We start from the raw sequence: 13,062 nt of genomic DNA on the forward strand, positions 1-13,062 counted from the left end.
AGTGAAAAAGATAACTTTTTTATTTTATCAAAGATTGAGTAAGTAATCGAATAAGCTAGCATCAACAATTTTACAAACATGCATAGCTTTTAAACTGTAAAACAATGCAATTTTAATCATTAAAGATTCATATGTTTTTCATGCAAACATTTGTACATGGTAGCTTCAAAATCATATTGCTATTGTGTGATTGTTTGAAACTTTTATGGGTTCTGTTTTTAGTTGAGTATCTTTTTATTTCTGCTGTCTTGATATGAAAATTGATTGTCTCTTCCATCCTGTGTATCCCTTTGAACACTTTTCTGCACAAGTCACTGAGTTATATTCAAAATTTAATTAAACATCTTTACTATCAATGTATGTGAATGAAATTAACATTATAATGTATATTATGGTTCAAAGTTTTATGTTATATAACTTTTAAAAAATACTTAAAACTTTGTGTTTTGTTGTCACTGAACACTGTTTGAAACACTGCAAATTATCATACTGTTGTGTAGTTGTAGTCGGTGCAAGGTTGCAATACTAATGAATAGGTAATTTATAGATATGTAGAGTTTCTGCTCCTTGCCATGGAATTTGTTGCATAGGCTTCAACTAATAACAACCATGATTGTAAGGATTGGTTTTCATGGTGATTTGAATATTGAAACTGGGGTAAAGAACAATAAAATGTCATCATGTGATGCAATGAATTCTTCAAATTATTGACTGTTATAGATAGATTGGTTTAACAGTAACATAGAAATCACCTCAAGTTTTGTCTTGTGAAGAGTGGTGGTGATGTTAAGGTCATTGTGTGGGTCTGTTGTACTTAGCTCCGAGTTGGTCTGCTGAAAATGGTTAAAGCAATCTTAAATGCCTTTTCGTTTTTTGAAAATGTAGACAATATTATGTTGCTTGCTATGTGCATGTGCTGGAAAAAGTGTGTATGTTCATGATCTTTTACAGTTACATTCAATATTTAACTAACCAAATTTATTTGTAATGTATTTCTAAACTTGGCATCAAAATGTAGTCTATAATTCAAATTTTAGTATTACATAAGTTTTAATTTTGTAATTTAAAAAGGAAATATTTATCTCCACTATGTCACATGATTCCTCTGTGCTCTGTTAATTTAAATTCGTTGACGAAGAACCCACTTTGAGACTAATAATGGTTGGAGACGGCTTGAATGGGTAATGAAGGAAAACTTTAATATAAATTTAACATAACAGCAAATGTACAACGTTTCGACAAGGTTTTGTACCTGATGATGACAAAATCTTGTTGAAACGTTGTACATTTTCTGTTATGTTAAACTTATGTTAATTTTATTCTGGTAAAAGGTGTAATTTACCAAGCAGATTTTATTGAGTGAAGACCAAGGTCAGTACTTCAGTATGTAATGAAAGTTTTTACACCTTTTATATTATAGGTCAGTTAGAAAGCCAGATAAATTATAAGTTTTGGGGCATTCTCTTTTATTATTTGAATAATTGTTTGTTTTAAAATGCATATTTGAAAGCTACATAAATTATTTTTCAACAACTAACTTAATGAAAGAAACTTAAAGTTAATGAAAATTGGCTTCTTAGGGCAAAAGACCTCAGTCCTGAAATAAGTAAATACTTTTTTTTATCAAAAATTGAATTTTTGTGTACAACATACTTGTAATGTTTATTCCTTCCAAATTTCATAAAGATAAACATAGTAAATGCACATGGAGTTAATGGAATTCTATAGGGATTGACCGTATATCCTTGGCATGATAATTTGCTATAGCATACTGCACATCATGTCTGTCCAGAATATAGGCCTAACCAAAATCCAGTCAAACCATTCTTAAGACATTCTGGTATGCTATAATGCATTATAAAAATAGGCCTCAAACTCTCACTACATTTGGAGCTGCTTTGTGATAAGTGTTATTAACAGGGTGTAGGCTGTAATCAGTGCAAGGTTTTGAGCCTTCCATGAAAAATGTGATCCCAGCATAGCAAAACCAGACACCCTTCTTCTCAGTCTGTACAATCCTAGTATTTCTGTTGATGTTGTCTAATTTTTGTTTTCTATCGGTCATTTTTGACTTCTGAATTTGATATAAAATGATTTCTTCATGTTCAGTAGCTTCCAAAATGTATTAATAAGTCAGTATCTGATTCTCTCAAAGCTACCCCAGGGAAGTTACTTCAGGTGAAGTATGAAGACACCACTGCTACAACAATCTCTTTTGAATTTCTTGGTCCTGATGATGATGGAGGTATGCCCATATTGGCATATATGGTTAAGTACAGAGAAGAGAGTGACTTACCTGAAGATGCAGAGATAATGGAATGGAAAGCAGGTAATGCTACCATTTCATTTTTTTATCATTTGTTGGTAGTGGTGATATTTTTAGAAGTATATGGCTTATAGTTATTTTGTAGTTTTTTGTATGTTTAAAGCTATTTTGTAGAATATATAATGAATTTACATTAATTTTATTGATGACTTAATGTGATGGGTTATATTCAGTTACACATGCACATACACAAAATATTTACCAGCTAGAAGACTGTTTGAAGCCAATTAGTCTATGGTTTTATACTTGTTAGACTAATAGTAGAGAAAACATTGTAACTTCCTCGAAGTTCTTTAAGAAAAACGTTATAAAGTGTTTAATGTTAAGTAATGGTAGATAACTGTAAAATGAAAATTTTTGTCCACACTTTTATTTTTCTCACAGAATGTTCCTCTGATTTAACAAACATCAGTAAAGATTTTTATAACATCTTTGAAGCTTCTTGAGGTGTTTATATTTTTTTACTATTTCTACCTTGTATATGCATGCATTTTTTATTCAGAAATGTAAGTAATTTGCACAAAGATAACATGTTTTTAGTTATAATAAAACATTTAATCAAAGAATAAGTTAACATATAAAAGAAAAATTAAAGTTTGGTCTACATATTACTCGTTTATTAGCAGCCTTTAAAGTCAGTATAAAAGAAGTATGTTTTTGTCATAATTATTCAAGTCCTGCAGAATTATTAAATGTATGGTCCTGAATTCTAGAATAAAATATATACCGTATTTGCCAGTGTATAAGATGATACTTTTTACTCTTAAAACAATGCCTGATTTAACCCATCGTATTATACACAGGTTCAAAGATAGAGTTCCAGTAAGAACTCTCTAGTTAATAGCATATTTAATCAAAACTATGTTGTTCCTTTTACTTTTTTTCATTTTTATTTTTTGAGTAAGTGCATTGATATCACGCCATATACTGCTTTGCAATAACATATTTGTAATTGTATCATTTGTCTCGATTCTTCATAACTAGAAGTTATTTGTCTCACATGCTAGTTAAATTAATCAAGATATTTTTGATTCGAAATATATTTATATCATCTGTCATACTAAAATATTGCTAATATTATATCAAAAAAAAGTTAGTTTCTGTAATGCACACTAATCTTGTAAATATGTTTTTACACTATATCTTAAAGTTTAGTATTTTTTGTAATAGAAAAGGAGTTCATCTGTGTTGAAAACTTTGTAAATTTGTTTATGACATGTTTGTGACTTAAGTGTTATGCTGCATTGAACTGTCTGTAGCATTTGAAGAGCATAAAAAACTTCAGTTGTGGTTGTATTTATTACCCAAAAGTGCAGGTGACCACAGTTTAAAAATAGCTTTTAAGAACTTCTTTACAAAAATAACATTCTAGACTTGCTTGACAATAGAGGTCTTCCAATACACTAAACCTCAAAGAAATACACTCAATTTGCTCAAAAAATCCAGGGTCCATTCATTTCGTACACTGACAAATACAATATTTTTAAATTTAAGGTGTTATTTGGTATATCATACAAAAAAAATCAGTATCCCCCTTTTTCTTTTTTTATAGGAACTATTTACACTCTGGAAAGTCTAAAGCCAAGAGCTACTTACAAGTTTCAATTTGCTGTAAAGAATGCAGTGGGTACAGGTATGTGGACAGAGGAAAATTCATGGACAATGCCAGCTGAATCTGCCCCTGAACCTCCAACAATTATCTCTCCTCCTGGAAATGAAAGCACATACCCTGACAAAATGGAAATTAAATGGAATATCAATGAAGACAATGGAAAACCTATTCAATATTTTCAACTTCGTTACTTTAAGGTAGAGATGTTTTTTAATAAACTAGTGTTCAAAATACATTTAATAGAGAACCTAAAGGTAAATAATACTTGTGCATAAAATTGCTTATAGACAATATAAAAGTATAATATACGTGGTTCTTGAGATGTTTCTTTACAGCCAGGATTCATGCAGAAGTTAAGAAAGCTCTATGTCACTGAAGTTCATTATTCCTGATACAAATTTTGTTTTTGTTTAAGATAATATGTATTTAATAAAGAACACACAAGTTAGGACATAAACACATTTACGCATGTCAAAAGAATGATAAACACTTCATATATTTTAATATCCAGTAAGAAAGACAAAACTATACATGAAATATCACATTCTATTTTTGTAGTATGACATGTTTAACATTAACAGCATTTTTTTACTTAATAAAGAATAATTATAGAAATATCTTAACATACTACTTCATAACTGTATTAGTTTGTTTACCAATTCAAGTGATCCTTCAAAATTCATAGGGTATTTGGAGTGTTTAACTTTTTTGTTTTGGTGGCCTTGATTTTAATTATTCTGATCTCGAAACACTGGATTAGAAATGTTATCAGATTTTGTTGGTTTTATGTACATTTTGGACACCTATCTGTTCTTACGATCCTACTTAATGTATTTTTGAACATATCTAAATTCTTCAGATAAAACAAATTCTATAGCTTTTATTGGCATCTAAAGTTTATGAATGTAATTTTTCCTTCCCAAATGACTGACCAAGTACAAATTTCCAAACTTGTACATCAAATTCTGATGGTTTATCGACAATCAAAAGATTGTTCTTTATCATTGACCTTCTTGAGGAAAAAAAAGCTGAAGTAACTCAAAACTTGTACTCTGTTGCTTATGGAATGATTCTTTTTTTATATAATGTGAACTATAGCTAAAATGCAAAATGTTAACTTATAAAGGTAACTGAAAGGATTCGCTTCACAAACACTTTGTCCCCCCGTGGGACAATGGTAAGTCTTCAGATTTACAATGATAGAATCAGGAGTTTGATTCCCCTAGGTGAACACAGCAGATAGCCCAATGTGGCTTTGCTATAAGAAAACACACACACACACACTCAAACATTTTTTGAAATAAAAGAATATAAAGATAGATATATATATATATGGGAAACAAATTACATTCTAGTTGTTTCTTCAACCCAGAATATTTGTTTCCAATTAACATCAGTAATTGTAAATTTACATCATTTCAGGTAGTGGGTCCATTTGTAATGAATTTTGAAAGGATCAAAAGTGAAGTACCAGTATTTAAATGACTAAAACATTTCAACTGTGTTTTACATTTAATTTGTGACTTGGATGATAATATTCAGCCCTCTGGTTTTTGCAGTTATTTCAGTTGTTCAGTTGGTACCGAGTTCATTTGAAATATTAAAAAGAACATAATCTTACAGATTACACTACCAAGGACTGTTTCTTCAAAAGTAAATTTTATTTCTGCATTCAGAATATATATATGTTTTATACCTAATTTTTTATTAGATTTAAATTCTTATTTATTTCTCAGTTTTTATAATCATCACTAATTAATTGTGTCCTCTTTTATAAGTGTTACTTTTTAAGGTATTCAATGCAATGAATCACTTTCATTTCAAGGTTAAAAGAGAAAATGATGAGAAAAAAATTTGGAAGCAGTATGGTAAGGACAAAGTAATCAACATCAAGGAAGACTGGGAAAGTGGCCATTTCACAATAACTGGATTGGAACCTAATTCTTACTACAAGGTAGAGCTGAGAGCCAGAAATGAGATTGGATTCAGTCAGGATGAAACAATGATTTTCAGAACAGCTCTTGGTAAGGATTTACCAAAGATGTGAAGAACAGAAATTTCATAACTTTGTTTTATATTTAATGATTTAGTTGTAGGTTTTATTGTTATCCAGCATTTAAAGAAAAATTATGATTTCAAGTTTAGGAAGATAACTTGTATATATGTTATGCCTGGATCTAGGAATCATGGATTCTGATCAGAAAGCACCCATAGCTCAAGAAGATGTACCCACAGCAGTGATTATTGCAGTTGTGGTGCTGTTGATTCTTGTGATACTTATTGTCATTGATGTAACATGCTACTTCCGTTATCACTGGGGAGTATTGTACTTCTTGAGAAATAATGCATGTGGAAAGTCTTCAGAAGACAAAAGTAAAGAAGCCATTGCTGATGAAGAGAAGGGAAGGTAAGAATCTTTTAATTGAATGTTTTATGTATAATGTGATAAATTGTTTAACCACTTGTGTGGTACCAAAAAAAGGAAAATGGGCAATGTGCGTATTTTATTTTGTGGCAATCATTATTACTGACATTGGTACCACAGATATCTATGATCTGCATATCACTTATTAATTAAGAGTAATATTACAGTTGTCTAATTATATTCTACAGATTATTAACCTACTAAGAATGATTCTACAGTATATAAAAGATTTTTGTTCTATGGGTTACTAATCAGCTAAAATTGTTTCTTGTGTACAAAAATTGCTTATTTTACAAATTATTAACCTACTAAGATTCATTCTACAGTGTACAATAGCTAGTTGTTCTACAGATTATTAACCTACAAATGTTATTATTTCGACAGTATGCAAAAGTTGCTTTTTCTACAGGGCATTAACCTACTAAGAATGATTCTACAGTATATAAAAGATTTTTGTTCTATGGGCTACTAATCAACTAAAAGTGGCTTTAGTGTAGAAAAAAAGATTAATTCTACAGTGCATAAGACTTGGTTTTTTCTGCAGATTATTAACCTACTAAAATTGGTTCTAGTGTAGAAAAGCTACTTGTTCTACAGGTTATTAACCTATTAAAATTGGTTCTACAGTATACAAAAGTTGCCTTTTCTACAGGTTATTAATCTACTAAGATTGGTTCTACAGTGTATAAAAGTTGCCTTTTCTATAGGTTATTAACCAACTAATATAGTTCTACAGTGTATAAAAGGCTTCTTGTTTTATTTACTATTAGCCTACTGAAAGGGTTCTATGAACAAATGCTGTTTTACAACAGGGTTAACTTATCATTGATGTTACTGTACTGCATGTTTTAACATTGTTACCATACAAGTGCTATTTTGGTATTGATTGTAACATTGCTAACCTAGCTGTACCAAATTGTACATTTGACTTTATAAAACCTACAGTTTCTAATAGATCTTGCTGAAGAAGTACTACTAAACTATGATTATCTACTGTAACTGGCTGAAGGCTAACTTTTGCAGACTTTCTTCTGTAGTACAACTGATGCATTGATATTTGTTTATGCAAAAGTTGCCCTAAACGTCCAGCTTTAAAGGCATTTATTAAGCATACCTTCTTTAATGAATTATACTTGTGATTTGAAAATTAAAACTTGGGTATAAAATGCTTGTATTTTATAGTAAAATGTAACTGCTTTAGTACTATTCTATATTGTCCAACTAGATAATAGACAAAGTATATGAAACATTTTCTAAGCTTTGTGTGTGTGTGTGTTTATGTTTGAAATATTTTGCTATATTAGTGATGCTTATTGTGAAGTTAGTTGGAGTTTTTCATGATACCATTATTTTACTGTGAATTGTCTTTGCTTATGAAACAAAGACAACCTCTGTATTCTCATAAAAAATCTTTGTTTACTATAGAAACCAAACTCAGTAAGAATTTAATGTCATATTGATTTCTTAATTTGTAGTTATGAAACTTGATTCACTCGCTTAGATGTCCAAATTAAGTGCAAATTTAGAAAAGCTACAGCTAGAGAACATTTTATTTACTTTTTATTTATGTTTGAAACAGTATACCTAGTCAATGATTGAGATAAATGTCTCTGTCAATGACTGTAATAGCTGTGAGTTACAGATTAGTTACTTTATTGTTGAGTGAGGAGACCTATATCTTTTTGTGAAAGGTTTAGTTACCCAACATTTGAAAAGATAAATGCTTCTGTCAATGACTGTAATAGCTATTTCAGTTCATTGTCTTTCAACGATGCAATTTGTTGAAAGAAAACTTGTATATTGAAAGTTTTAAAGTTGGCAGTTATTCCACCATTTCTTCTTGACTGTACAAATACACTTTTTTTTGGTCATATGTTAACCTTTGTTTGCATGACTAATTTTTTACACAGTAACATATTCCATTAGCCAGGAAATTTCACTATTATTAATAATCTGTGAGCTATAATTAGGTAGTTATTTGTTGATGATTCTTTAATTTATCCTTTATACTTATAAATATATTATTTTGGAATTTGGTCAACATACTTTGTAAGACCTTCTTAAACATTACCCATGGTCTTGTTATTTTGCAATGTTCTAGTGCACATAGTTCCAGGAAAAGAAAATTACTGTTACTTTTTTTTTTAACTATAATATTATCTTGGCTTTTGTACAGCTTCAAGCACCACTGACATGAGCAAAAAAGCACCATTTTATTGTTTTATAAATAATGCAATGTTGGCTTTTCTGCAGCATTCCAGCACACAAGGAACAGGTTAAAAGCACAGACGAAGTTACTGGTTCTGCATCCCCAACTGATGAGTAAGGAACATGGGTCTTTTTTTTTTTGCATGTACTTTTGGGAGTGGGTTCGTGTATAAAACTCTGCTGCCAAGAATAAATGGTTACCAAATAGTAATATATATTATTCTTATTGTTACATCATATAAATAGTGTTAAGCTTTCCTTTTCCACCTGGATCTAGTTTAATCAGATATGTATATTTTTAAGAAACTGCTTAGTTATCTAAAAATAAAAAAACATCATTATAATTGAAAGGTCTGTTGTTCTGTGTTTCATGGTTTAGACATTAAGGAAGTCTGTTTACAGATTAGTTACTTTGTTGTTGAGTGAGGAGACCTATATCTCTTTGTGAAAGGTTTAGTTACCCAACATTTTTAAACTTTTAGCTTTTACCCCTAGATTTGAATTCTATACTTCAGTTTAAACATTTCATTAAATAACAGATTAAAAAGGCAAATATGTCTCTTAAAAAACCCTTATACATATGACTTAAATTTCTAGAACATTATTGTTTTCTCTGCTTCACAATTTTTAGATTTAGTGTAGTGTTCCTAACAATTTAAAGATTTGGAATAATCATGAGATTTAGGTGTTGTGTATTCCTAGGGGGTTTAAAAGTATTGATGTATTATCTTTTATGGGCTGAATCCCCTGATATAGAGTTAAATGTCCTGCAATTTAAAAGCTCCCATATTTAATGGTTAAAACTAATTCTTACTTAATTTTGCTGTTACTTAATGTTTGTTGTGGTGAAATGATAAGATACTTAAGCTATTGGTGCATGTTAGATTAAAATAATTACATTCATTGTATTTATGATATAAAGGCTAATTCACAATAATAAATGTTGAGGTTTTAAGATCCCTTGTGCCTAGTGGGAGGAGAAAAACACTAATATTTAGACTAAAATAATAGTTAAATTAGATGATTTAATAGTTTCTTAAAAGAGGTTAGATGCTTTGGTTAAAGGACTGTATATAAAATGTCATGAGTGATTTGCTACAATTTAAATTATTCTCTCAGCCTCCAGATAATATTCTATAGGATTTGCAAATCTTGATATTAAAAGTCACAAGCTGCATGGGATGCATGATGAACAGCTTTTTGTGAAAAGCATATTTATAATAGTGCATAAATGTCAGTATGATCATAAAAGAAAATTTTGCATGCATTGTCCTTCTTTTATGTAGTTCTAGTGATCACAAAAGTTGTTTTCTATATTAAGGTATTGAATTTCACTTAATGCATGTTAATTTAATACTCCAACTGTTGCATGTATTTCTCATGATGTGAAGTGTAGACATCTCCCTTCTTTGTATCACCAATCAATTCTACTACCATTTGACATACCAACTCATTTTGTGTCTGTAAAGTGGCTTGTTTATGAAACTGAAACTTACTTGAGAGATGCAAGATGGGTCAGCTTTTCTCTTGAGTGCTATCTAGTTACAACATCTAAACTTGTATACTTAACAGTGATTTGAGTTATGTGCTCGTCCAAGTGAAATGTACTGAATAAAAGGAAAATAATCAGGAACTATATTTTTGCACAATGAACCTTTACTATATTGATCAGTGTTTTGTGTGATATTTTATTTGCTAGTACAACAACTAAATAGTCTGTTTATATGTATAAGTATGCATATGACAACACACAAATGTCAACTGCAAATGGTATATCATCTGAAAGTAACAATCAGATCTATTTACTAATGGATATAGTTGCTCTAGCATTTATTTCATAGAGCTCACTTACACTACACACAAAGATGGGGATTATAAAAGGTCAATTTTAGATCTCTTGCTCAAAGGAGCAAGGGACAAAAAACTGCAGAAGACAAGTATGGAAATATGATAGTAATTGTGTTGTAGTATCTACCAAATGTTTTCTAGTTGGTAAAATATATATGAACACAGTTTAACTTTTAAAAACTTATGCTTGGGTGTTTTTGATCCACTATGTCTTAAATCCTAGCTGTGCTCTCTGGCCACAGTCAATAAGAAGCAAAGCAGCAATCAATAAAATTTATCCAAAACATTACAAGTGTGGTATTACCTAAAAATGTTGATGTCAATCGAACTATGAGATCAGAAATTAAGAATACTTAGTCTGATGTGGTGAAAAAGTGATTTTTAATATGTAATTGCAGTCTCTGTTTTTCAATCTCCTATGGCCAGGTAGTTGTGAAAAAATTGGTTAGTCGATTCTCAACACTAACCTCTTCTCATGTTTTTTATATATTCTTTTGTTTTAAATCATATCTGTACAGTGAAATGAAATTTTTTTTTTTGGTATTGAAAATATGCTGGTTATTAGCACATTATTATTAATATGCCATACAACCATGATTGTATTAGCTTGTGAAAATTACATACTGCTAATTGTGTTTGTCTCCATCTACCTTATACGTGTAGAAGTTTTATAAGAAACATTTCTACTTTGCCGTTAATGTGTGTATTCCAAGACATGTTATTGAACTGTAAACATACAGCACGTATAAGTGAGTCTAATAAATGTGTAGAAACACCAATTAAATGTTGAACAGACTGGCCAGAATTTGTTATTCAGTTCAGACTATTTGAAACTGACCTTAATAGCCACACAAGTTAGTACTCTTTGCAACCAATTGTTTACAAGAAAAATGGGTATTGATGGTTATTGTGACAGATTTTAAGAAAAGTATGAATATTCAGATTTTTTTATCAATCATTGTTCCCAACATTTTTTAATACTATTTCACACAACATATACGTTACTTATTTTAGAAGATCAACCCAAATTGTAGCACTTGATAACCAAACAAGTAATTCAAATAAAATACTTATATTTCAGTAAAAAGGACCTTATCCAAGAGTCTGATGAGAAACACCAAAAACCAAAGGATGGAGAAGTAGCCAGTGAGGACACACCAATGATTGATCCTAGTAGGTAAGTAGATACGTGATGCTTTGAATATCAGGGTTTTGCACAAGGTGGAGTGACTTATTTAAGCAAGGCTTTAAATAGCCATCAATTATTGGTCAGTGAGTGACAGTGATAAGAAAATGACCAAAATGGTAGTACCGCATGCAACATCAAGGCAGACCCTAGAGGAATATCAACATCAGTTTTTTTCTGGCATAACTACGATGTAGACAGAACCACCAAAATAAAAGTATTTATCTTTGTTATATTTTTCTTAACATCTTATATCTTAGTTCTGTAGAAAAGTCGCATTCTCTTCCCTACCCTGTGAGTTGTGCCTCATGGAATCCACTACCATCTTTAACACAAAATGTTCTTATTTGATTTCATAGCTACTGATACATATTGTATTTATTATTTCTCTTTGTGTGCTCAGGGGAATTTATCATAACTAACAGAAATGCCACCCTACAGGTAGCAGTTTGTGCTAGTAATTGATAATTGTAGTATTCATACCTCATTGAAAAAAATTTACAAAAAGTGGATTTTTCTGGGAAGTATAGCATGGGAAAAGTGTTTGAACTGTGCTGATATAAACTGTAACGTTTTTATATATTAAAAGTGGTACCCATAATTGAAAAAAATAAGTGTTTTTTTTTTTTATAATATATTTACAACTTACATCAATAAAGATATAATTGAACCCTCACGTACAGTCCTACTGAAACTCCTGTTTTTGTTGTGAGGAGAGTAATTCTTATTAAAATTGTGTTCTATGATAAACAAATGGTTGTTGCACATACTGTAGTTATTTTTCTAATTGAATCTTGAATACCCAAAATGTGAAATTTTTTATGGCGTTTTGTTTGTGGTGCCATTCAATAAATGCCGCCACATTGTATTTATTATTTTGGTCATATACATAGAAAGATACATGTATATACACGCTATGTCCATTACAGTAAAATGTTGTGTTCTACAGTTACTAATAGCACAATAACTACACTAATTGTTCCCGAGTTCTAGAATGTATAAAATGGATTGAGAGAAAATTAGTTTTCTGTTGGAGAGAAAGTAAGTAGACACACAGAAAAATAGAAAAAAATAATATTGGTTATTTTATATTTTTTCTGGCTTTTATAAAGTAATTCTAGAGAAGATTTACTGTGTTGGTTATAAAATTATGAATTTGGTTTATGACTATTCACAAAAAAAACAAACTTGGATTACAAATGGATTTTTTATTAACAATTTATGGATATTCTGAAAAGGCTGAAAGAGTTTGTTCTATATCTCAAAAATCTGACACCAAATGTTCCTGGTCACTTGAAATGTGACTATACACCTGGAAAAAAGTTAAGCACCCCCAAATATTTTTCAGGATTGCTTATTGAAAATAAGGTTTAATTTTCATGATGTTGAGCAATGTTCATAATTTCAAACATAATTAAAAGGATGTGAGCGTTCAGGTGTGACATTTAAATCAGGCG

General features: G+C 30.2%; 1 protein-coding gene across 1 annotated transcript in view; it reads left to right on the forward strand.

Annotated features, from left to right (window-relative positions):
• LOC106466847 (fasciclin-2-like) overlaps positions 1-13,062 on the forward strand; it is a 103,199-nt gene that overhangs the window by 87,353 nt on the left and 2,784 nt on the right. Inside the window, exons 10-15 of the mRNA XM_013927188.2 lie at positions 2,113-2,329; positions 3,879-4,135; positions 5,764-5,962; positions 6,120-6,345; positions 8,617-8,685; positions 11,501-11,596. Coding sequence (XP_013782642.1) covers positions 2,113-2,329; positions 3,879-4,135; positions 5,764-5,962; positions 6,120-6,345; positions 8,617-8,685; positions 11,501-11,596 — 1,064 coding nt within the window. The remainder of the gene's footprint in view (positions 1-2,112; positions 2,330-3,878; positions 4,136-5,763; positions 5,963-6,119; positions 6,346-8,616; positions 8,686-11,500; positions 11,597-13,062) is intronic.

The sequence above is a fragment of the Limulus polyphemus genome, unplaced genomic scaffold (genome assembly GCF_000517525.1).
Source record: "Limulus polyphemus unplaced genomic scaffold, Limulus_polyphemus-2.1.2 Scaffold2, whole genome shotgun sequence".
Taxonomy (NCBI): domain Eukaryota; kingdom Metazoa; phylum Arthropoda; class Merostomata; order Xiphosura; family Limulidae; genus Limulus; species Limulus polyphemus.